This window comes from Cavia porcellus, unplaced genomic scaffold (assembly GCF_034190915.1).
Source record: "Cavia porcellus strain 051 isolate PalLab524CR breed Dunkin Hartley unplaced genomic scaffold, mCavPor4.1 scaffold_27, whole genome shotgun sequence".
In the NCBI taxonomy this organism is placed as follows: Eukaryota; Metazoa; Chordata; class Mammalia; order Rodentia; family Caviidae; genus Cavia; species Cavia porcellus.
In genome coordinates, this window is record NW_026947510.1 from 18615970 (window position 1) to 18640904 (window position 24935).

The window sequence follows — 24935 nt, forward strand, 5'->3', positions numbered from 1 at the left end:
AGGGTACCCTGCTTCACTATTATTGGGTGTATAGACGGAAGCAACCATTGTGAAAATCAGTGTGGCAGTTTCTCAAAAATTAGAATGATATGCCTCATTTGACAAATCTATTTCCCTACTCACTGCTCAGGAGAATTAAAATCACACCACATTGATATATGTGTACTCATGAATATAGCAGCACAATTTGCTATAGCTAAACCTTGGAAACAAACCAAATGCTCATCAACTGAAGAATGGTTAAAAAGAATCTGTGGAGTTTTCTAATATAATGGAGTACTGCTCAGTCATAAAGAAATATAAACTTGAGGCATTTATAAGTTAATGGATGCGGTGTGAGACAATACTTTTAACTGAAATGAATCAGATTCACCTGTGGTAAAATCATGTTATTTCCATGGTGTGAAAAACTGAATGAGTAAATAAGATAAAAAATGTACAATAGATATTGCAAAATGGGATGAATTTTTTAAAAGGAAAGATAAACTAGGATGTAGAAGGAAGACAAGGATAGGAAAAAGAATAAAAATCCTAAAAACAAGCTAATTATTTTACTAGTTTTTCTTAGTTCATAGAAAAGAAAAATTTGTGCTACTATCATTTGGAGAATTTTTATACTCACTTCTTTTACTTGGGATAAGTAATTCAAAAATGATGATACACACAGTATCTACTATTTTGTTATGACATTTGGTTTTAGTTTTCCATAAAATAAAAAGTTAAGAGAAATTCAAGATCTAAATGAAACTAGAAGAAGCATAAAATAGCCAAAGCCATTCTGGGCAACAAGGTCAAGGGTGGAAGCATTAAAATCCAAATTTTAAATTACCCTAAAAAGTTATAGTGCTACAAATGGCATATGATTGCCACAAAAAGCAGACATATTGGCTAACGATGTAGGATAGTGGATGCAGAAATAAACACGCATCTTTAGCTGTTTGATTTTGACAATAGTTCCAATATTGTACACTGGAGAAAGCCTTTTAAATGAATGGTGCTAGGAAAACTGGTTAACCACATGCAGAAGAATAAATCTTCATCCTTATTTCTCACCCTGAACTAAAATCAAATCAAAATACATCATGGACATAGACGTAATCACAAAAACTGTACTGGACAAAAATATGGTAGAACTCAAAGGCATAAGAAAATACTTGAACAGAATTTGAACAGAACTCCAAGTGCGCAATAAATGATACCAAAAATCAACAAATAGAATTATAACAAGTTAAAAACTTCTGCATACCGAAGGAAACAATGAGAATGGAAAATATTTTTGCTACCTAGATCTCAGGGGACTAATAGCTGGAATATAAAAATGAATCACAGCATTAGAACCCAAAAATCAAAGATGTAGTCCAAAAATGGGCAATTAAAATGGCTACACACCTCAGAAAATGATGCTGTTGATATCATGTTAATTTCTGATTGCTTTCAGATTTGGAAACACACAGCCTGAAAAAATCTTTGCTGGTTGGGAGTGAGCTGTAAATGAAGACAACATTCAGGGACCTGGCCTATCTGTCATGTTTTTGAGTATTGTCTGGCTGGGTAAGACAAAAGTAATTCCTGATGCTATTATCAAAAATATCCAGGTAAACTCCTACACCCACGACAATAAGCCATTTGCAGGAATATGTAGCTTTGCTAGGTTTCTAGCAAAAATTCATGTGACACCTGGCTATACTCTGTACCCTTTATACTAAATAAATGTTGATGAAGGGTGCAATGAGAGACTGGACAGATGCAGCAAAAGCTGCTTTTTAGTACTTAAAAAGGCATTTTCACAAGTACGAGCATTCTAAGTCATTAACCATACTCTGCAATTTACCTTAACAGTGATTGTTATGGCAAAAATGGGAGGTGGAAGTGCCCTGTTAGGTTTTGTTCACAGTTGTGGAAGGGAGCTAAAAACTGGTATTCTCTGATTGAGAAACAGCAGGCAACATTTGATCCTGCTTTCAATGCCTGTGCAGGTGTCATGGGATGACAGTAGAAATGCTGAAAAAATAATCAATAGAGATTTGGGAATCAAAACAGATATCCTGTCCCATAAGTGGAGTGGCTCGTCCTCCTTCCCTATGTGTCAGGAGATATACCTCTAACAGCAAGTCTCCTTTAAGGCCAATTCATTTGCAACCAAATCAGCACCAGTTTTTGGACCAGGTATATACGCTACCCAGGAAAATATCTGAGAGGGTGATGGTCTATAGGATGTGATTCATAGTTCCTATGCAGGAGAGAAAGAGAAACCTCTGGATGAAGGCTGGCATGCTGATGGGTCTAGCAATGGCATGGCTTGCAAATGGACAAAAGTCATTGTTCAGCCCAACATGGATGTACTCTGGCTTGCAACTGAGACAGGCATGAAAGGCCAATGGGCAATCTTATGCACAATAGGCATGTTTATGATGCATTCTGGCCATTTACATGTGTGTATGAACAATTGGGTCATCCTTAGTGGGTTAATCCTCTGGATGCTGGCAAGGAAGATTGCAAGATAAGACACTCATCCTTGTGAGGTATCAACCAATGGTATGACTTATAGCAGGTTAGACAGGAAACTAACCAGGTAGTAAAATGTAAGCACTTACTCTCACAGGAAAATGACTTAACAAACGCTTTGACAAGGGATAACTTCTGCAGCTATGCCTTGGTACACAAGAAACTGGGCCATATAGGGCCCTGAATCATGCAATTATAACATAAAAATGTTACATGGGCTTGACTCTTTTTGAGTTAACAGCTGTAGTTAATGTGTGTGTGCTCATCTGGTCCCCTGGAGAAGCTGTCCACAATGTATAGTATGATACCAAGAACACTCCACCCACTACAGATATGACACATGGATTATATTGTTCCACATTATCTCTCACAGTGACATAAATATATTTTGAGTGCTGTGAATACAGCCACAGGTGTAGATTTTGCTTTCCTCAGATATACTGCTGACCAAGATTACAGCATTATGTCTTTATAATGGTTGACTGCTGCATATGGGATTCTGCGAGGCATAGTATTTGACAGAGGAACCCAGTTCGTAGGCCATATGTTTGACAATGGGCCAGAGAGAATGATGTCACTTCCACGTGCCCTACTGGCTGCAGGCTGCTGGTATGATTGAGAGGTACAATGTGTTCTTGATCCAAACTGGCCTATTTGGCTCCAAAGTTCACCATGGGGGGAATGGATTTTATCGCAGGCAGTATAATTGTGCAATGAGCAGCCCTGACTTATGGGTGACAGCCCATTAGATTATCTCCTGAAACTGCAACTTGTTTTTCTGTCTGCATTTTCAACCCACAGAAGAGGGATATAAGGTAATGAAAGGGGCTGTAATCCCTTCTCTTTGGAGCTTATGTGACCAGGAGAATGATCTTAATAGACTTGGGGCTGGCCTACAGATCCCCCTGGTAGGCAATTGGATGTTTTTCTTGGAGTCATGGGGGAAAGAACTTAGACATGTTATAGAAATACAGCCTCGGACTTAAACTTGACCTTTGAAGACCCAGGAGTACGGTCCATGTAATGCTGAAGCCACCATTCTGAAAGGAATTAATGGTATGTGCTTGGCCCAATTTCCTGGGATTTGTGAATTTAGCCTTGACTCCTTTACCCCTGGTTGCAACAGGAACCTAGGTTTAGTATTATTTTTTTCTTTCTTTGTCTTTTTGAGATAGAGTTTCACTGTTCTTCAGGCTGGCCTTAAACTCACCTTATAGCCCAGGCTGTACTTGAACTTGCAATGGTCCTCCTACCTCAACCTCCTGAGTTCTGGGATTATAAGCATGTGCCAACATGCATGGCACTAGGTTCATTTTTCCAATAGAAGAGGTAAGATTATTCCAGCCATGATCTGCTTACAGGATGAATAAGTGGCTTGTATTCTCCCCAAAAGGTGGAATCTCCCTGTAATGGTTTCTCTTTCTGCCCTGTCCTTCCAACCAGGTTGAGCCATCCTAACACCATCTTATGGGCACACACGTTTGCCTATGTGCACCAACAGTCATATTGCTTGGTGCACACTGAACTCCTGAGAAGATACTGAGGGTTTCCCATGAAGAATTACACCAGTATCCCTATTCAACTGGACCAATCAGAAGTAGCAAAGATGCTTTATTATGGACTCACTTTAGCTGGGATCAATGACAGAAGCTCACCAACGTGCTGATCCAAAAATCACAACTACCTCACAAAGACTGAGACCTGGTAAAGACAATGATTAGGGGTGTATGACAGAAATGCAAATTGGACACTGCTGAATGTAGCACTATTTTGTATTCAACAAATATATATATCAGTGGCAAATCAAACTTCATGGTAGATACCACCTGTCCCTTGTAACTAGATGTTGCTGATAAGTGACATAAATATTTGGTGGGATGGTCACAAGTGTATAGGTATGGTGTCCAACAATTAGCACATTATGGATGCCTTATGGAAATGTGGCACCATGAGTTAGCCTTACCTACCTAGTGGACAGCAAGCTGCATATAATTCCACACACCATTAGACTTTCCCTAAGAGATGTGTCCCAAACTTTGATGTTACGAACCACAGATGGCACCACACAAAGCAGGTGGCCTGGTGTTGTTATCTGTTGGCCTTCATGATGCCAGGGACATGCACTAAAAGTCTGGTCCTCCAGGTTGAAGCTGTGGCTCAAAATTTGATTCAGACCTTGAATGTTATGCTTCAGATTTCAGTGTTGCTCATGGAAGAGCTTTCTCAAATGGGAAAGGTAGTTTTGCAAAGCAACATGGCTCTTCATTTGAAACGGAAGCATAGGAACTTACTTTTGGCCTCTTGCATGTGAAATGTTGCATTTATATCCCTGACTATCAGACACAGGCATAAGAAATCTTGCAAGAGTTTGGTATGGAGATGGCCACGATCCAGGTCTTGCAATGGACCCCTTCATCCAATGGTGGGAGTCCTTGTGATCCACCTGTTGCTGAGTAATCACAAAATGTGCTGTGGTGGGAATGGGGTTGTTAATGTTCTACTGTTCCCTTAACTGTTTTGTTCTCTGTGCATAGGGTCCTACCCTGTAGATCATTCACAAGAAACAATATGCCCCAACCTCTGAGGGTGTGGGATGTGGGGAACCACTCAATACTGCTAGTAATCTTGGAGTTTCTGAGGATATCTGAGGATGTAACCACACTCTTTTGTGCAGTTGCGCAGCAGGATATACTTATGTAACCATGACTTACCATAGGCAAGCATGCATATTCTTCATGGTGAAGCAAACAAGAAAATAAAAATGTGGAAAAGGCATATATAAGGGTTGAACTATAAAGATACAGATGTTGTCTTTGATTTGCTGCTGTTTTTTGCTGCTGATGACTCCTCATGTTTTGTTTTCCATGGGAACCTCATTCATGAGAAAACACCAGCTTCCAACCTAAAGACATCCCATTATAGTAATATATGTATATTTGTGTTTATAATAGCACAATTCATAATAGCTACAACTCTGAAACAGCATACATGTCAATCCAGAGATGAGTGAATAAAGAAAATGTGCAAAATTCTGGGAAGACAGCATAGGAGTCAAGAGCAACAAATCAATTTTTATGAGACTTGGAATCCAGACACTGGGATATAACAACTTCAGAGAGAAAAGCAGAAGGGAGTTGGATCCTCAGGATCCAGAAGGATCTAAAGGGAAACCTATAACCCACAGAAAAAATAAAGAGATAGAGGAAAACATTGAAAATATAGGTGGCAAACTGTACTTTCTACCTCCTGGTTCATAGCCCAAGACAGGAATGAACCTACAGAGACACAGAGAGGGCAGGTAACTCCAGAGAATTCAAGGAGAAATTCACCAGTGAAATGTTGCAGTGGATGAGGTGAGCTACAAAAGCTTGTGAGTTATTCCAGCTAAAACATCTGTTGTATCCTTTGGAGAGGGTATGTGGCCAGTCACCAACTAGGTCCAGGACTTGGAATACCCATACATTGGTTTCCTGTTAGTGTTTCCAGTGTTGAGATCTCATAGCTTCTAGGTGAGCATGCAGAGAAGCTGTGCTGCAGATTGATCATGCATGTGTGGCTAGAGCAGGGCCAGCCTCAAGAACACGGAGCACCGTGGGTAAACCAGACCAGTGTGTTGCTAGGCAGGTCCATTCTCCCATAAGCAGAAAGGTTTTACATATTATCAACCTCTTCCTGATTGTGTAAATAAGTGCATTGCAGTTTTGGGGCAGTTTCTTTCTCTCATCAGGAGAGGGGATTCCACCTCCCCTCAACTTTCTGTGTTTGGATGCATGCCTTCATATCTTTATGCTTCATTATCCTCTCCCAGGAAATTTGAAGAGCTGTACTGGATGAAGTATTTTGGTACCTGAACACAGACCTGTGGTAAAGGTAACTCATCAGATAGCAGGTTTGAGGACACGTTGGTGTGTGTACAAAACAATATGGGAGAGAGGTGTATTGATATTATCAATTTTGATCCCATCAGATTTAAAAATGAGGCAAAAAGATTCTAAAGAATGATAACAGTAAGTATATATGCTTGATATATTATTGAAATGAAAAATTTAAAATATGGTTTCTCAAATATCAAAATTTCTCACCTTTCTGCAAAAGACATGTCTCTTGTTCCTGGAACAATGAACTGTGAATCTGAAGATGTGGAGATGTTTAGGGCAAAAATTGTGTGTGCAATATACTGCTGAGTGGCCTGAGAAGATTCCCATATTTCCTTACCCTTGTGGACCTTGATCAGGGAGTTCTGATGATCATATGCCTCTTCAGAGAAACCACAGAGTATTTGGCTTTGAGTTCTATCTTAAAACTAAGTTCCCAGCAAATAAAAAGGACAGTGGAGCAACAGCCCTGACATGGAACTTGAAAGTTCTAGTTTGGCTTAGTCAAGTGAGGGAAAGGACTTGGGGTGTCAGGGTAGGACAGTTCTCCACTGAAGAAGTGTTTCACTGTGACCAATTTCACAAACATCCAATGTAAAACCAAGAATCTTACCTGTGCCCGAGCAGCTAGTTCTGCATTCTTGGTTCAGAAAAATTTTGCTACAACACAGGCTGGACCTTCCACCTTTCACAGTTTCCCTTACAACTGCTGCTAAAAGATGCCAGGTGAGTGTGAGTAGAGGTTGGCAGCATATTTACCCTATTATTAAAGCCTAAGTGGTGAATAATGCAGGAGAAATTGTACATCTTCATGAAGTTTTACCCTTTAAGATATTAAATGAATTAAAATGAGGAACTGCTATTCATGGCCCCGTAGCTCCTATTACATTGGGATTTGTAGAATCTCTAGGACCACAGGCTGTGGCTTATAATAATTGAAAAGGAAAGGCTATTACATGCTTAGGACCAGATTGTTTATTGTGTAAGGGAAATAGTTTTTATTTGTACATAGATTAGTACATAGATTGTACATAGATTTGTACATAGATTGCTTACACGGACACTCACCACATGACCATTACGAAACGCATTTGAGATAACTAGATGGCCTCAGCATCTTGTGGGAGCATCAGAAACATCTCCCAACATTTGGAGGACATCAGCAGCTGGTGGGAATGTCAGTCAGCCCTCTCCCCACTTGCAGTACCTTGTTAGGCTAGCAGGATTGTCTGTGTTCCTTCCCCCATGTGAGGAATTTGATAGGTCAGCAAGAGCTTTCGTGACTCATTCTCTCATTTAAAGGACCTCAGCAGGCAGTGAGAGCATACATGAGTTCCCTAACAAGCAGAGGACCACAGTGAGAAGACAAGAATATCAACAACTCCTCCAACCACTCAGAGTTTTTCATTAGCAGGAAGGGCATGGATGACTTCTCCCTCCAGCAAAAGAACTTTGGTAGACTGATAAGAACACAAGTGAGGCTCCCTCCACATGGAGGGTCTTACTTGGGCCTGCAAGACTCAGTGACACAGTAAGGCCCCAGCTGGACACTGGATCTGGCAGCCTGAAACAGTGTAGAGTCACAGTAACAATATTAGCTAAGGGTTATTTCACATCAATACTCATAGGTAGTCAGCCTAAGATGAATCCACAACTCATTCAAATGACCCTTCAAGAGGAATTCTGGTGACTGGCCCATCATTTACAATGTAGGGTGCTGCAGCTGAGTGAATATCAGTCAAATGTAGAATCCTAAGAAATATATACTGGATAGTCTAGGCTAGCAGGATTGAAAAGACTGAAATATCAACAAACAGGGAAAAATGGAACAATGAAAAAGCAAAATGCAATCTCAAACTCCTAGTCCATCAGGAAAAAATAAAGGAGACATTGACATAGAAGATATTAAAAGCAATGCAAATGCAATTTCTGAAAATTTAGTAAGTGGAGTAAAGGAAAAAAATCCATAGGGTTATAGAGAAAATCAGATCACAAAAATCACTCAGGTAAAAAAAGAAATGACAACATTAATGAAAGAATTGATCTGCGTAGCTACAGAATGCATAGAGAAAAAAAGGACAGGCACATAATAAAATGAAATCTTTTGTGAACAATACAGGAAAAAAATACAGCACATGGAATCCAGGGAACTGGCTGCCAGAGGAAGGAACTGTGCTGCCAGAGGAGGTGAATTCCTGCATACCATCCCAAGCCCTGGGAGAGTTTAAGATCATTGCTCCCAGTCATCAGGGATGTGCCCAGCTTTCAGCCACACTGGTCTGGGCTCTGCAGGTTTAGGCCTGCAGTTTTAGCTCCTGCTCACCACCACAAGCCCAGGGAAAGTTTAAGATCATTGCTTCCAGTGGTTAAGGATATGCCCAGCTTCCAGCCACACTAGACTGAGCTTGGGAGGTTTTTTGGCCGGACCAGATTACACCTAGCAACCTTCTTCAATCAGGGGAGTTGAGAGTCCATGAAGTGAGTTCCAGTGCATTGGTCCTTACCCAGGGAGAGCTTTGGACCATCATCCACAGTGGTTAGCGGCGTGCCCAGCTTTCTGGAACACTGGAGGTGGCACAGGAGTCCTGTAGGTCTGACTGGACCATGCTATTCTATTTCTGGACATATTCCTGGAAGAACTGAAAACATCATACTACAATGATATACGTGCACCCATGTTTATAGCAGCACAATTTGTAGTAGCTAGATCTTGAAAACAACCTAAGAGTCCATCAACTGAGGAATGGATAAAAAAGATGTGGTATTTTTATACAATGGAGTACTACTCAGGTATAAAGAATGATCACACTGAGATATTTATAAATAAATGAATGCAACTTAAGACCATACTCATAAGTGAAATAAACTCACATGTATAAATACCATATAGTCTCCCTAGTGTAAGAAATGCCAAGAATACATAAGATTTTATGGTAATCATGTTTCCCATTACATTGATTTGAAGCCTTATAATGTTTTAATTCATTGAGTGGAATGATTTGTGTTTTGTTTGATTTTATTATGTGTGAATGCATGAACAACTTCTTTGAAGAAAACAAGACATACTGGCAGCCATTGCTGATTTAATATCATCTTGCTTTGAAATCATACCATGCTTTTGATCTCCTATTTCCATTGATTCTTTTATGTTGTGTCTTATTGAAATTTATTATGCATGATAGTATAAACAATTTTTTATGGAAAATGAGACATTATAGTAGCCATTGTTCATTTTCTGTTATTTGGCTTTGAATATCCTGTAATAATTTCATATTCTTGAATGGTTTTATACTATTTTTTTATGTTTGATATTATTGTATGTGAAGGTATTCTCTACTATTTCAAAGAAAAGTGACATGATGGTAGCTACTGTTAATATCTGGTTGTCTTGTTGTGAAGTGCTGTGCTGTTTACATTGGTATGTTCTGATTTGCTTTGTTATGTCTTCTTTTGTTTTATTCTCTTTAATATAAAATTTTAAAAAGAATCAACAATTTGGATTTTATTAAAATCTTACAAAATTTTATAAATTTTTTTGCATATCAAAAGAAATTACCAACAGTGAAAATAAAAATCCAAGAATGATAATATGTTTTACACAGGTGCCCTGCTTACAAAGGACTTCTGTCTAGAACATATGAAGAACTGAAAAAAAATCAGGTCTCCAAATTCAAAGACCCCATCCACAAATGGGCAACAGAGCTGAACATGCACTTGTTTGATTAAGAATTACAAATGACAAGTAAATATATGAAGAAATTTTCCACATCACTGTTCATTTGAGAAACACAAATGAGGACAACATTGTGATTCCATCTTACTCCAGAAAGAATCATTGTCCTTCAGAAATCAAATGCCCACAATTGGTTGGAAGGACTGTAGGGACAAAGGAAACCTTGGCAGGAGTGTAGACTGTTACAACCAGTGTGGAAATCACGGTGGAGATTTCTCAAAAATCTAGGATTGGAAGACCTATTCAAAGCAGCTATTCCATTTGTGGGTATTTATCAAAAATAATTGAAAACATTATGCAACATAATATATGTGCACACATGTTTATTGCAGCATGACTTGTAATAGTGAAATTTTGGAAACAACTCAAGTGCCCATGAACCATGGAACAGATAAAAAGATGTGACATTTTTACACAATGAAATATTACTCAGCTATAAAGAAAATAAACTTCAGATTTTGAAAGGTAAATAGTTGTAAATTGAGACCATACTTGTAAGTGAGGTACATCAGGCTCGTAAATGAAAATATCATGTTGTCTCCTTAGTGTAAAAAACTGAAAGAGTAAATAAAATCCATAATGTAATAGTAGATATTGTGAAAATGAAAGAGAAAGAAACTGCTTATAAGGAAAAACAGATGGGATCAGGGAAAGGAGAAAATAAAGAAGAAAAAAGATTATATGTCTCTCTCTCTCTATATATATATATATATGTATATATACATATATATATATTTCTACATATATGTGTAGCAGATAGATGACTATATTATAATATCTGTTTATCAAAAAGATGAATTTGTGGCTTTTTGTTCATTTAATCAATTTTCATGCCTATATCTTGTCATCTGAACAACTACTTTGATGATAACAATATGCAATATATTAACCATATTAACCTCCTATTATTTTGCTTTGGAATTATATATCATGATTTTTATTCTTTTTCACTTTGAAATAAAAAAGAAACAAACCTAACAATAGGCTCTATATCAGAAACACATTTAATTCAAAGATACTCATACAGTGAATGTTAAAGATGCCAAAAAATATTTTTCATGAAAAGATCCCAGAAAAAATGGGTAGCTATTCTATTTGCAGAGAAAGTGGATTTCAAGCCATAACCAATCAAAAGAGCTAATGAAGTTTATACATATCTATTAAGGGAAAACACCAAGAAGAAGAGATAAGAATCATAAGTATACATGCAGCAAATACAGGTTCACACAGGTATATATAACAAATAGTAATATACATAAAATTCAACACGCACTAATACAATTGTAATGTGAGATATCAAAACAGCACCATCACAAATAGATAGATCAACCAGACAAAACATCAATGAGGAAACATTAGAGTTGGACTAAACTTTTGAAAAGATGGTATTAAAAGATATCTACAGAAAGTTCCAGCAAACAACAGAATACACATCCTTCTCAGCTGCATGTAGGAGTTTCTCCAAAATAGACCACATACGAGCTCATAAAACAAGCTTAAGTAGATGCAAAGGAATTGAAATTCTCCAATGCATACTATCATTATAGGAATTTAATGGTAAAAAACTATAAAGGTATGTAATTTGAAAGCAACATACTGAACAACCAACTGGTCACAGATGAAGTTATAAAAAAATTAGACAGTTTCTAAAATGAAATGATAATGCTGCTATAATGTACCAAAACTTATGGGTCACAACAAAAACAGCCCTATAAGAGAAATGTATAGCGATGAAATCACACATCAGGAAAAGAGGACGCTTAAGTAATCTAATGTTGAGCCTCAGACTTCTAGAGAAAAAAACTAGTCAAGACCAAATCACATATGAGGAAGGAAATTATAGAGATCTAAGCATAAATTCATTCCATGGATACTAAGAAAACAGTACAAAAATCAATGAATTAAAGAGGGCTCTTTGAAAAACTGAATAAATTAGACAAACCCTAGTGAACCTTACCAAAGAATGCAAGAAAATATTGAAACAGATGCAATTAGGAATGAAAAAGGAAAATTGCAATGAATCTTGTAGAAAACTAAATCATCAATACCTATCTTGAGAATCTAAATTTGTAATAAAATAGAAACCTCATAACATTGGGTAGATTCTTAAATATATAGGAATTACTAATGTTGAATCAAGGAGACATAAAAACTTGCATCATTTGTCTAGCATTAGGTTAAGTTGCACCTTTCTTGAGTCATTGTGAATCTGGTTTCATCAGACATTAGCCAGCTTCACCACTTCACCAAGACAGACCCCAGTGAGATCAAAGTCATGCACCTGAGGTGCACTGTGGTGAATTTAATGCCACATCTGCCTTGGCTCCCAAGATTAGCCTGTGGGTCTGGTTCCAAAAAAACTGGGGAATGGCATCGTTGAGGCAACTGATTGTTGAAAGGATCTAAGGATTATAGTGAAACTGAAAATTCAGAACAGAAAGGCCTTGATTGAGGTGGTGCCTTCTGCCTCTGCCTTGACCATCAAAGGCTCCAAAGAGCTGACAAGCGACAGAAAGAAGGAGAAAAACATTAAACATAGGAGAAGTGTCGCTTTTGACAAGACTGTCAACTATGCTCAACAGGTGTGATGCTGATTTTTAGCCAGAAAACTTTCTGGAATTACAGAGATCCTGAGGACCATCCAGTCTGGGGGCTGCAATGTGGACAGACAGGATCTTCATGAAATCATAGATAACATCAAAAATAGTGCTATGGAATGGCTAGCTAAGATGCGTAAGAAAATATTTAAAGAAAAGAAGATCTGAGGAAAAAAGAATATATAGAAATTCTAAATAACCCAAGACAATTAAATGAAATTGATGAACGAAGAAAATCCCAAGTCTCAAGGGATTCATTGCTGAATTCTACAAGAAATTTAGGGAAGATCTCTAAAACTTTAATGAAACTTAAAAGGAAACAATATTCCCAAACACTTTTCTGCAAGCTAGAATTAGTTACCCTGATATCAAAATAAAAGAAAGATCCTCAAAGAGAATGATAGGAGGATCTCCTGAATGAACAAAAATACAAAAATCTTCAATAAGATACTGGCAAAGAGAATGCAGCAAATCTTCAATGTGATTTACCACAACCAAGAAGGATGTATTGCAGAGATATACAGATGTTTCAATACATGTAAATGAACAAATCTAATATGCCACATTAACAGTACCAAGGACAAAAACCATATGGTCATTTCTAGATTCAGGAAAACATTTGGCAAAGTCTAATATCCATTCTTGACAAATAAAAAGCCTACATAATTTGAACAAGAAAGTGTTTATCTCAATCTGTTAAAAGCCAACTTTGATGAATCAACTGCCAACATAATACTAAGAGGTCAAAAACTAAAAGCTTTAACTCTAAAATTAGGAACAAGACAAGGATATCCACTATCACCACTCCTATTAAATCTCATTCTGGTAACATTAACCAGAGCAATTAGACAAGAGAAAGGAATTAAAAAATAAGAATAGGAAAGGAAAAAGTTAAATTATCATTATTCGATGATGACATGATACTCTACAGAAACTACAAAAGTCCACCAAAAGACTCTTAAATTTACTAGCTAAATTCAGTTGCACACCAGTATACAAAGTCAACACTCAAAAATGAATAGACTTCCTAGATGCAAACTGACTAAGGAGGAAATTAAGAAAACCAAACATTTCACAATAGCATACAAAGTGAAATATTTACGATTAAATCTAACAAAGGAAATATCTTTACATTGAAACTGCAGTACTCTGAAAAAGACGACCAACGAGGTCTCTCTTTTTGGTTTGTTTTTGCATAGAAGAACTAATACAAAAATAGTCTTACTACTAAAATTGTTATACAGGTTCAATATAATTCCAATCAAAACACTATTAGCACAGTACTACAGAAAAAATCCTATAATCACTTAGATCAGGAAGAAACCTACAACATGAAAAGCAATTCTGGGGAGCAAAGGCAGGGAAAGGGGTAGCACAATCCCTGAATTGAAATTATATTACAAAGGTAGTGTCATAAAAAAAGCATTGTACTGGAAAAAGCAACTGGGACTCTTCAAGCATAAAAAGAATAAACCTGATTCATTTTTTCAAAACTCCTTGACATTTTTTCAAAAGTGGGCAAATCTTGAAACCATAATATTAAGTGAAGTAAGCCAGCAAAAAAGGTTAAATACCACAAGTTTTCTGAGAGACCCAAAATATAAATAAAGAACAAAATAAAGGATCTATATAATAAAATAGAGAGGTAATATTTTTGGAGATGTCAAGGGGTTTTGTGGTGGGAAGGAGGGTGGGCTAAAGGGGAGGGATGGAGATAATGAAGATGCAGCATGTATACGTGTCCATCCCCACTAAGCTCAGTGTAATCACCATACTTTGCAGACACGTACTAAGAAGAATGTGTAAAAAGACAGCAATGTGCATTTTGCCCCTGTTAGATATACGTAACATCAGTTAGGTAAAGAATAAAATGACCTTTCTCTCATCTGTGTATCTTTTTCTTTTGACTGAAATGCCTCCCTTTTTGAACTTAGAGACTTTAATCCTATAAAAATTCTAGTCTCTGTTTTGCATTGTCATTTCCAGTTTTAAACTTTAATAAGTGAGAATAGTATTTCTTAGATTTCTAATTGCTGGGTAGAATTTTGAAAAGGATGGATTATTTTAAACTTCTGTATATGTTTCTCAATGTCCATAACCTTGCAAGCTAAATGTCCAGTAAATGTTTGATATTTAATTTTCATATATATACATACATACATACATGTATACATACATGGCAGGAGTACAAAGCTTTCCAACAAAACAGAGAACTTTTGACAAAAGGGAAATGCTAATTATCTGGGTTTGACCATTACATATATATGTAACATTTTAATGTGTCAATGAAAAAATATTTTTAAAAAGTCATTCTTTCAGTAATTCATCTCAAAAGACTTTTAAATAAGAAAAGAAAAAATATTTTTTTCTTAACACACTAATTTCAAGATCAGAAAAGACAGTCATTTCCCCTATGCCACAAAAGATCAGGTCAGGATGAACCATCACTTTCTGTGCTATATACTCAGAGCCTGAATTTTCCTTCTCTGTTGAGAAGCACAATGGTGGATGTCCTAATCACTCTCACTACTGAGGCAAAATATTTAAAAATTCACAATTTGCAGGAGGAGAGATTTGCTTTAGCTCATAGTTACAGTCCATAGTCAATTGGCTGCAAGGCTACAATGCATGGAAGAAGCCTCTGGCAGCGGATAGCTGCTCACAGCATCATGGAAGTGAAACAAAGAAAATCAAGGCCAGAGCCAGGAAGGGATATCAGATTCTGGGTGACAGCAAGTGTTACCCACTTCTTCCAGTGAGGCTCCACCTCCTAATAGTAACTAGCTATACTGCCCTCATAAGCCAATCACATTTCAAAGCTCTCACCGGGAGCCTTGGGCATAAGGTACATTGTAAACCCTTGGGCATAAGGTACATGTAAATTTAAGCCATAACATTCTTTCCTTGGACTCCACAAGACTAATTATGCAAAATTCATTTAGTCCATCTCTAAAAGTTGCCAAAGTCCTAACAATACCCCAACACTGCTGAAAAGTGCAAGTCCGCAATCCAAGTCCTAAGTCTCCCTTGGAACCAAAATCAAACTCTTAGCTATGAGCCGATGTAAAAATAAAAAAGAATGTTAGACCCCAGCAACATTCAGTGGCACAAGATAAACATTTCCATTCTAAAAGGGAATAACAAGATGATAGAAAGATGCCAGACTAAAGCAAAACTGAATCCCATCTGGGCAAACATTAAATCCATAATTCTAAGCAGAGCACCAAGACATGCTGTGGTGAAACATGAACTCCACAGGGCTTGAATGGACCCACCTATTGTGACATTGCCAGAGGTTGCAGTCTTCATGGTTTCTCCCTTGGGCTGACCTTACTCCTTGAATCTTCCCTCAGATGTGCCATATTTATGGCTTTTCTAATTTCCTGGTATCTCCATTGCAATTTCATCTTCACTCTCACGACATCATTCACTGCTTTCTCGGGGGATCACTACTTTGCCATACAGACCTTCTTCTATATCTCAATGGAAGGTGCCTTGACCCCACAATTCTTGCATTCTGCACTCCTGTAAAACTAGAACCACATGGATAATGCAAAGGTCTTGAGTGGTAGCCAGTGTCCCTTGTGTCATGGTTGCCGAGTCCTCAAACAGGTTAAGGGTCATGTGGAGTACTGTGGTTATATTATCATAGACTCTGAAGGCATTTCTATTCTAGGAAGAAGCCATGGCAGGTCAACCCTGAGGTCAGAGTGAATCTAGTTTTCAGCAACAGTAGGTCTATCCTGGGCCCACAGCAGGTGCACATTCTCAGATGTGTACTGACCCCCTTCATTATGTGTGTCCTGTTCCTACACAGGATGCCATACCAGCTGCTGCTTTCCATGATTATTTCTGCCTTCTTACCTCCACACCACAGCCAAAGTCATTGCCTCTAACAGGATGTCCTTCCCGCAATAAAATCTCTATCCAAGATGATGCCAGTCTCAAACAAAATCTGCAAAAGTCTTTCTTCTACACTGACATTATGAATTCCATATCTCTGTCCTATTAAGCCCCTTGTGTGCTGGTATCTCCCATGATCCCCTTTCCAAAACTTTCTCTTACCACCCCTGAACTGCAGTGTACAGCCCAGGCTAGGTAGAAGGCACCAAGGAAATGTTTCTGAGTCAGTGCATCTCATGACACAACAGCCTCTGAACTCTATGGAATCATCCTTAGATCTGAAAAGCCAAACTCACCAAATAACACCTCCCACCACAGAATGTGGGCCCTGATCCTTCCTGGGCTGAGCATGAGCTGCTCAGGGGATCTGGTGGGCTCTATGTCTAGCTCTTATACTTCCTGGTCTGTGTGTATGGCTGTCTCTCACCGAGTCACTGTTGCACTGTAGCTTTTCAGTCCTGGAGTAGATATTTCATGAAGCTCACTCGCACAAATGACCCTTTCCCACAATGGCTCCTGATTAAACTGTCTTTGGTATTGTGACAGGCACCACACTGGACTGCTTCTTCAACACTATCCCACTGTGAAAAAGCTACTCTCTGGGCAAAGCCTCACCCTGCTTTTGTTATATTTTCTTATACATCAACTGTGGGTCTTCTTGGGGCTGTTGCTGTTGGCCCATCCATAATTTCTCCCTGAAGGAGCTGACTTTCCCAGGCAGATCTATCTCTTCTATCAGGCACTGCATGTTTCTTAATCAGGTTAGTTGTCTGACAGTCATCTGCATGGCCCTGTGTTGCTGAGAACTAAGATGTGATGCCTCTCAAGCCTTGGAATTTTGAAGTTTGAAGCCCAGGGTGCGTGGGGTCTTCCTCCTTAATATTGTGTTTCTTAATTTGGAGAAAGTGGGAAACTTTTATTTTTTTAACCTCCAATGGTATGAATGAGAGATAAACATCCAGCTTCTTCATTGTGTGGACTCCATATCCTGTTTTGCTTTGTTTTCAGTTATGATCATGTGGCAGTGATCACCCTGATATACAATACCCCAATACTGCAGGCTGTATCCCAGTTTTTGTTTCTATTGAAATTCATATTGGTATTTTACTCATTGTCTGAGTCCTGAAACTAAGAACTTGAAAGTCATGGAATACACAAATACCATCAAATGTAGTACTCTTGAGCCAGGTGCTCTGTGAGAGAAAAGACTGGGGAAGAGTATGTGTGTCACACATCATGTGGAAGGAAATTTGAGACCCTGAGGAGGTGACAGTTGGAGTTACTGGGAGGCAACAGGATTGTCTCACTCCAGAGGAGTTTGAAATCTGTGTGCCATAATTTGCAATAGTTTTCAACTAATTTGAACTTATGATGCAAAGGGACCTTTCTCATCCCTCATGCAGATGTGTCAGCGGAACTCAAAGTAAAGTTTGGAGCACAGCTCTTCCCAGATGGCTATTATCTAGAAAGAGTAAAATAAACTCCACAGATAGGCAACGTGTTCCACTCGGGACTCTTGTTCTATCCTTTCTAGTGGGATCTTGTCACTTTTCTAGAGATTCTAACATGACATATCTACACAAGGGTACCCTAATTAATCCTTATATTAATGTCGTGTAGAGCTTTCTCAAGAGCACCAGATCAGCACATGTGCCCCTTGGTAAGTTCCTCTCTGGTCACAGATGCAGGGTCTGTGGTGTGCTGGGTCCTACGGAAGCTGTGGAATTGAGACAGTGTGCTGCATGGTGAGGTTTTTGTACTGAGATTTTCACAGACTCCAGCTTTTAATTTCATGACTCAGAAAATTAATTCTTATTGAAATAAGAAATACTAAATTAGTTTCTGGCATATGTTTATGTCTCTGAAACATAGATGGTGTATATTTTATTCCAATATCATTTCTCCAGGAAGATATTGTTTTATTCTAATGTTTTATATTTCTGTTTACTCTTCTCATAAATAGATGAAATTTTGCTGTTGGTTTTCAATACACAGAACTAGTTCCTCTTCGATCACCTCTATAAATCAATTAAAGCTTTTTTAAAAAGTGACTTGCTTAATATAGCAGTTAGTTTTTACTTTAACCACTTAGTATGAAATGAGGTACCTTTTTTAAAAAAAGCAGTAGCTCTGAAAGAGACATTAACTTCATTCCTATAAAAGATGTGTCACAAAAGCGTGCTTGGCCTATTGTTGATTTTACAGAATTCATCTTCATGGAGTTAGCCTTTAATAGAGTGAAAAGTAAAAAGATGAGGGTGATGGAGGTTTTTGCTGTGTTTATAATAGAGGTCTTTGGACACAATCCACTGGTGTGTGTTGAGAGGGGAGACTAGGTCTCTTACTATTTTCTCCAGTTTTTTCAAAGTAAAAATATTTGTTCTGCTTTCATTCATAGTAGATACACAGAATCCCTTTCAATAAAGCACAAGTGTAGAACCAAAGATTTTCATCTTTCATAACATCTCTTCCTGTTTGTGACATCTACCTCCCACTTGTTTTGAATATCTTTTTTGATATATTAACATAAACTATTATCTTTTCTTGATGTATGTTTAATGAAAAAGACAAAAATTAAAGTTATTTCTAATGAACAGAGGAATTTATTTTTTGCACTATGGGAATGATTGGAAATTCTCATACTGGGCTAATGTGTTTGTGAGAGATGATGGTTTCACATTTATGAATCTCTGAAATTACTTTGTTTCTTTTCGTTGGAATAGTAATTATGTTCACTTAACTTTTCTGAAAATACATGTAAACAATTGAATGATGTAAACACCTATAGATAAATGAGTACCCAGTTGATTACTTTAGCATCTTTTAAAATATGAAAAAATATAATGGCTCCCTCATATTAAAAAATGCATGCAGCTGTCACCCATGCACTCAAATTGTTCCATGATCTTCCTACTTCTGGTGCTGTGTATTTTATAAATGCTGTGCACTGAGTTTGGACCATCTATCTGACTGGTGATGATTTTGCCTTCTTGTTGTATCTATTCTTTCTCTTTCTCTTTGCAATTTTCCAGCTTAAATTGTGAAGACCAATATTCTCATGAACCTAAACCAGTCTTTTGCTCATTGTCACTCTTACCCTAAAACATTTGTTTTCTTTTTTTAACTCAAATTATAGACAAGGACGGCATTGATGCTCACCATGGTAAAGTTGATCCATAAAGTACGGGAATAACAGCCAAAATCTGCTCTTATGTGCACATAAGACACATGATTGAATTCTGTCCTTGAATCCTATTATAATAGATGGTCTTACACTGCATAATATATAGATTATGTTCGTTTTGTCTATGGAAATAGAAGAAAGTGTAGCAAATTTCTTCACCCTGTAATTGTTTTGCCTGCATGGCCATAAGTACTCACATTGGGTGGGAGTCCCAGACCCCTCTTTCTCACAGGACATTTGATTTCATCTCTTATCTGGCCCAGGTGCATGGACCCAAACCTCCTCACTTGCTTGCAAAATATCTGAGTGTATAATGTTTCACAGGATTGAACCTGGTGCTGGTGACTGCCATATATCGTGTCTAAAGTGATTCCTTCCTCAGTTAGGGCAATGATCCATCTGTCAATTGTGTTACATTTCTCCAAGGGCATTTTCAGGCCTTACTGACTAATCAGCGCTCCAAATGTTGACTGCTGACATCAATGCAGAGGTGTCCACATGGCCTTTCTTTGCTTTTTCCAAGTGTGGCCTCTACTGTGTGAATTTTTTCCGAACTTTTTCCCAGGTTATTTCCTCTGTTTATTTATTTATTTAACAAAATCTCTCTTTGATGGCAGCTAGTTACATGCAGTTTGAAAAATGAGAACTTTGTGTTTGAAATTTTGGATGGGCAGGTCTTGATTTAGTACTATCACTTCTAAGAGCTGTATCTGGGGAGTGTCTCCTAGATCACTGTGTGGATGGAAGGAGCTGCTGTCGTGCTCTCTGTTCCCCTAAAGTGGGTTGAGCCTGGGAGATGTGAACCGGATGAGGCTTAGCTATGTGGGGAACTGCTGGATCATTTCTGTTATCCTGTTTTCATATGTACACAGCTGTAAGAATGCATTTTCTAGTGAAATATTAGTACATATTTAGATTTATATCTCTCTATATAACATCTATAGAGAAATGCAGTACAAAGTTATATACAGTGTGTTTTGTTAATAGAGTTGTGTGATCCATAATATTTGGACATGATACGATGGTTTGCCTTACTCCATGTTATGTTTGTAATCATCCATGGGAGCTAATAATATAACTGGTTACTCCTAAGGACATTACTTTCCTATATCAATGTTGTGCAGAAAGGAGATCGATCTTCTGCACCAGAAAGATTTGCCAGTTTCTGGTAAGAACTCAGGCCTCTCCTGACATCCTGAATATTGAGTAAAGTTAAGGCATCTGCACATATCTCCCACCTCAATCCTCATGCTTTAGGACTCTACTTTCCCAAACAATGAGCAATGTTTATAAAAATGTAATGCTATGCCTCAGTAAATAGAAGATTCATGCATGCTACTGGACTTATTTTATGAGATTATTTTCCAAACTTAATTTATGAAAATAGAATTAAATCAAAGTTTGAATTTTGCACAAACAACATAAAGAGAAAATGTCATAATTTTTTCTTGCAATTCTTTCAAAATTTAAAAAAAACCTTATTTTTTTTCCCTGGGAATTGAGCAGGGGAAACTTCTGTTTTTCAGGCAGGTGCCGTGTATTAAGCTATATCTCCAACTCCTAAACTCTAATTTTGATATTGTTATGTATCTATGTAAAGTTATGCCTTCAAAATATTAAAAGTATACATTTTATAATTTGCATAGGATAGTTGTAGAGGAAATAAGTGTCTGTCATTCATAAACACATAAAAGACAAAGCAGAACACTGAGGATTCAGAAACCTACAGAGCCAGAGATGTCTGATAGGCAGATATATATCTTACGTGTTCCCCCTGAGCACACGATAGGATCAAACATTAACTTGTTGACTGTATGAATGGAGAAAATTGTGTTACTTTCCTTTACCAGTACTTTAGAGAAGATGAACTTTTCCTAGTTTTACTATTACATTTATATTTTAAAAATCAAAACTTCCATAGCACTGTGATCATATACTTCCTTACCTCTGATTTTTAAGTTATGATCATATGTTCATTGTATCTGAAAGTCCAAGTTTCTTTCAGTCACTTATAGAGCATACATTCTAAGTAGGTATGAAGGCTGTCTTAATCTATGATGCTTAAATGATAAGTCTGTGATAATACATGTCTATGCCCATGTCACCATTTTAGAATGTTAACATTATAGCTTTATAAAGGTTGATGTAATGCAAAAATACCTGCATCACACTGGGCGATAACCTCAAAAGTATATTGCCATCAAATCCTGTGGTAAAAACTTTTACACTTGAGCCCTATAACTTTACAGAATTATCATTTTATTGCTTGAGGAAGGAAGCATAAATATATGGAGTCATTGTGAACCACCTTCAGGGTAAGAATGTTTGCCACTCATTTAATTAAAAATTTGACAAAGAATCTTCAGAATTTACTAAAAACATGGATACATTTCAGATTCTCTTTCCACATGATTATGATGGAGTGAAAAGAAACTTATAATTCATCGTCCTAATACTAAAGAATAACTTCAGTGTCATTACTGATCTAGGTTTCCCTGCCATTAGTTTCTAGAATATATGAGCTGTAGCGTTCTTGAAAGATTAAAAAACATTTTAATTTCATGTGTTTTATAAACAGATATTGTTAAGTGTCTACTATTTTGATATTCATATCTCCTTACTTTTCTAGGCTGAGACAGAAGTATAATATATTATGAAGCATTTTAATTCTCTCATTTTATCCATGAGGAAGTACATAATAATGATAATAGTACTTGAAATTTCATTCTTCTGCCAGGCTTTCTTCATAGCTTTTATACTTGTACACACTGTATCTCTTGGAACTAGAAATATATTTGTCAGTATTTTACTGACCATTTGACTGTGAATCAAATGTGTTAATAGGCTTTTCAAATCCTAGAATTGATAAATGTTAGATTATAGATGTCAGCAAAATTCAATAGAATTCAAAACATACTGAGAAATATTTGTTTGGGAATATATCAAAACAAAAATATGACGTAATATAATCATATATGCCTATGCCATGAAGTTACTGCTTGGAAGGATCTGAATCAGATGTAGACGAATCTAACTTCCAACTACCACAAAAGGAATATAGCTTTTATTCTGTAGCCAGCATTTTCTCTACTTTCTCTAGATAGAAAAACAAATAGGGCATTGTACCTGATGAAGAAATCTAACAATTGAGACAGACACATGGAAACGCTTGCGATCACCTGTGTCATTTTTTCTGAGGTGCTGTGGGGCCCTTGAAGTGCCACATGTAATCCAACTGCCCTGAGGACAGGTGAGCTCTGCAGTAGAAAGGGTGCATAGGGAGGAATCCAATGATCTGATGAAGGCATAATGTTTGAGAAAATGATGATGGTGGTGATATTTGTGACAAATAATTTTTCTTGCTTTTTTCCTTAGACTTCTGTTGTTTTTCTTTCACTGTGATGGTGAAGAAAAAGAGAAAAATTTCCAGATTTTTTGATATAAGAAGCACAGTTTTCTTTGAAATCACCATTGGGATCATAGCCAACACTGTCCTCCTTCTGTTCCACATTCTCCAGTTTCTATTCAAACACAAACCCAAGCCCCTGGACCTAACTATTGCTCAGTTGGCCCTAATCCACTTGGTGATGCTGGTAACCATGGGTTTCATAGCTACAGACACTTTTGGGTTTCAGGGTTGGGAAGATGGCCTCACATGTAAAGTAATTATTTACATGCAAAAGTTGATGAGAGCCCTCTCGATCTGTACCACGTGCCTGTTGAGCATCCTCCAGGCCATCACCCTAAGCCCCAGAAACTCTACTTTGGCAAAATTCAAACATAAAGCCACATATCGCTATCCATGTTGCCTTGTGTGTTTATGGGTCTTCAATATGCTCCTGAATGGTCGTTTCTTAGTCTCTATTGGTGCCACTCCCAATGTGACCTCACATAGTCTCATATTTGTCACTGAATCCTGCTCTCAGTGGCCTATTAGTTACTTGTTCAGGTACATATTTTTCTCACTGGCAAATATTCAGGATATTTCCTTTATAGGACTGATGGCTTTCTCAAGTGGATACATGGTGAGCCTGTTAAGCAGGCATAAGAGGCAGATCCAGCATCTTCACAGCACCAGCTTTTCTTCAAAGAGCTCCCCTGAAGGAAGGGCTACCCAGACCATTCTGTTGCTCATGGGGTTCTTTATGCTCATGTACTTCTTGGACTGTGTTACTTTCTCCTCCCGTGCAATATTGTGGAATAATGACCCAATTAGTCTCTGTGTACACATGCTTTTGGGCAATGGCTATGCCACAGTCTGTCCTTTTGTCCTAATGAGAACTGAAAAACGAATGATTGGGTGCTTAACATTCTGGTGGAAAAGATAAATGTTTTAAGTATTGGCTGATGTATAATTTCCTTTCAGTTTTCGAAATATTTGAAATATCTCTTAACCTTTGAAATATATGTAGTTTTATTTTAAACGTGTTGACTTTCTTGTGTTTGGATTGAAAAAATAAAACCATAGAAGAAAACAAAAATAAAACTATAGGCAAACCTCTGAAATGAACATAAGTACAAAACTCTTCAATAAGATACTGGCTCACAAATGCAATAAATCATCAAGATCATAATACACCATGACCAGGGATGGTTCAACACATGTAAATCAATAAGTATATTTTTTTCCACATCAGCAGAGCCAGTGACACAAGTCACATGATCATCTCAACAGATCCAGGAAAATAACTTGACAAATTCATATACCCATTCATGATAGGAACAATGGTGAGAATTACAATGGATGGTCTTTATCTTAATTTAATGTAGGTGTCTATGATAAAACCACATCTGGCATCACAGTAAATGGTTAAAAATTGAAATCATTCAGTCTAATATCAGGAAGAGGATAAGGATGTCTATTATCACTATTTTTATTTAATATAGTTCTGGAATGATTTGCCAAAGAAATTAGAAAAGAGTAAGAAACAAAAGGATAAGGAAAAGAAAGAAATTAAATTTTCATTATTCGCAAATGACATGATACTCTTCATAGAAAACTCCAAAAATTCTTGTAGATTTAATAATCAAATACAAAGTCAACACTCAAAACTCAATAGCATTCCTATACACAAAGAACAAAGTACAAATTCACTGAAAGACAAATTAGGAAAACCACACCATCCATGATGATATCT

The 24935-nt window shown here is 37.3% G+C and overlaps 1 protein-coding gene, 1 long non-coding RNA gene and 1 pseudogene across 2 annotated transcripts; all 3 read left to right on the forward strand.

The window, feature by feature from the left end:
• The first annotated feature begins 3176 nt into the window (after window positions 1–3176).
• Window positions 3177–6263, forward strand: LOC106026247 (uncharacterized). Its single transcript, XR_001199857.2, has 3 exons — window positions 3177–3561; window positions 3681–3834; window positions 3949–6263. It is a non-coding gene; the product is annotated as an uncharacterized LOC106026247 (long non-coding RNA).
• A 6113-nt stretch (window positions 6264–12376) lies between these two features.
• Window positions 12377–18949, forward strand: LOC100713805 (large ribosomal subunit protein uL11-like; annotated as a pseudogene).
• Window positions 18950–23198: 4249 nt separating this feature from the next.
• On the forward strand, window positions 23199–24125 carry Cavporv1r646 (vomeronasal 1 receptor cavPorV1R646). The gene is given in 1 exon segment (NM_001167393.1): window positions 23199–24125. A coding segment is annotated over 1 exon segment (927 nt).
• The last annotated feature ends 810 nt before the right edge of the window (window positions 24126–24935 follow it).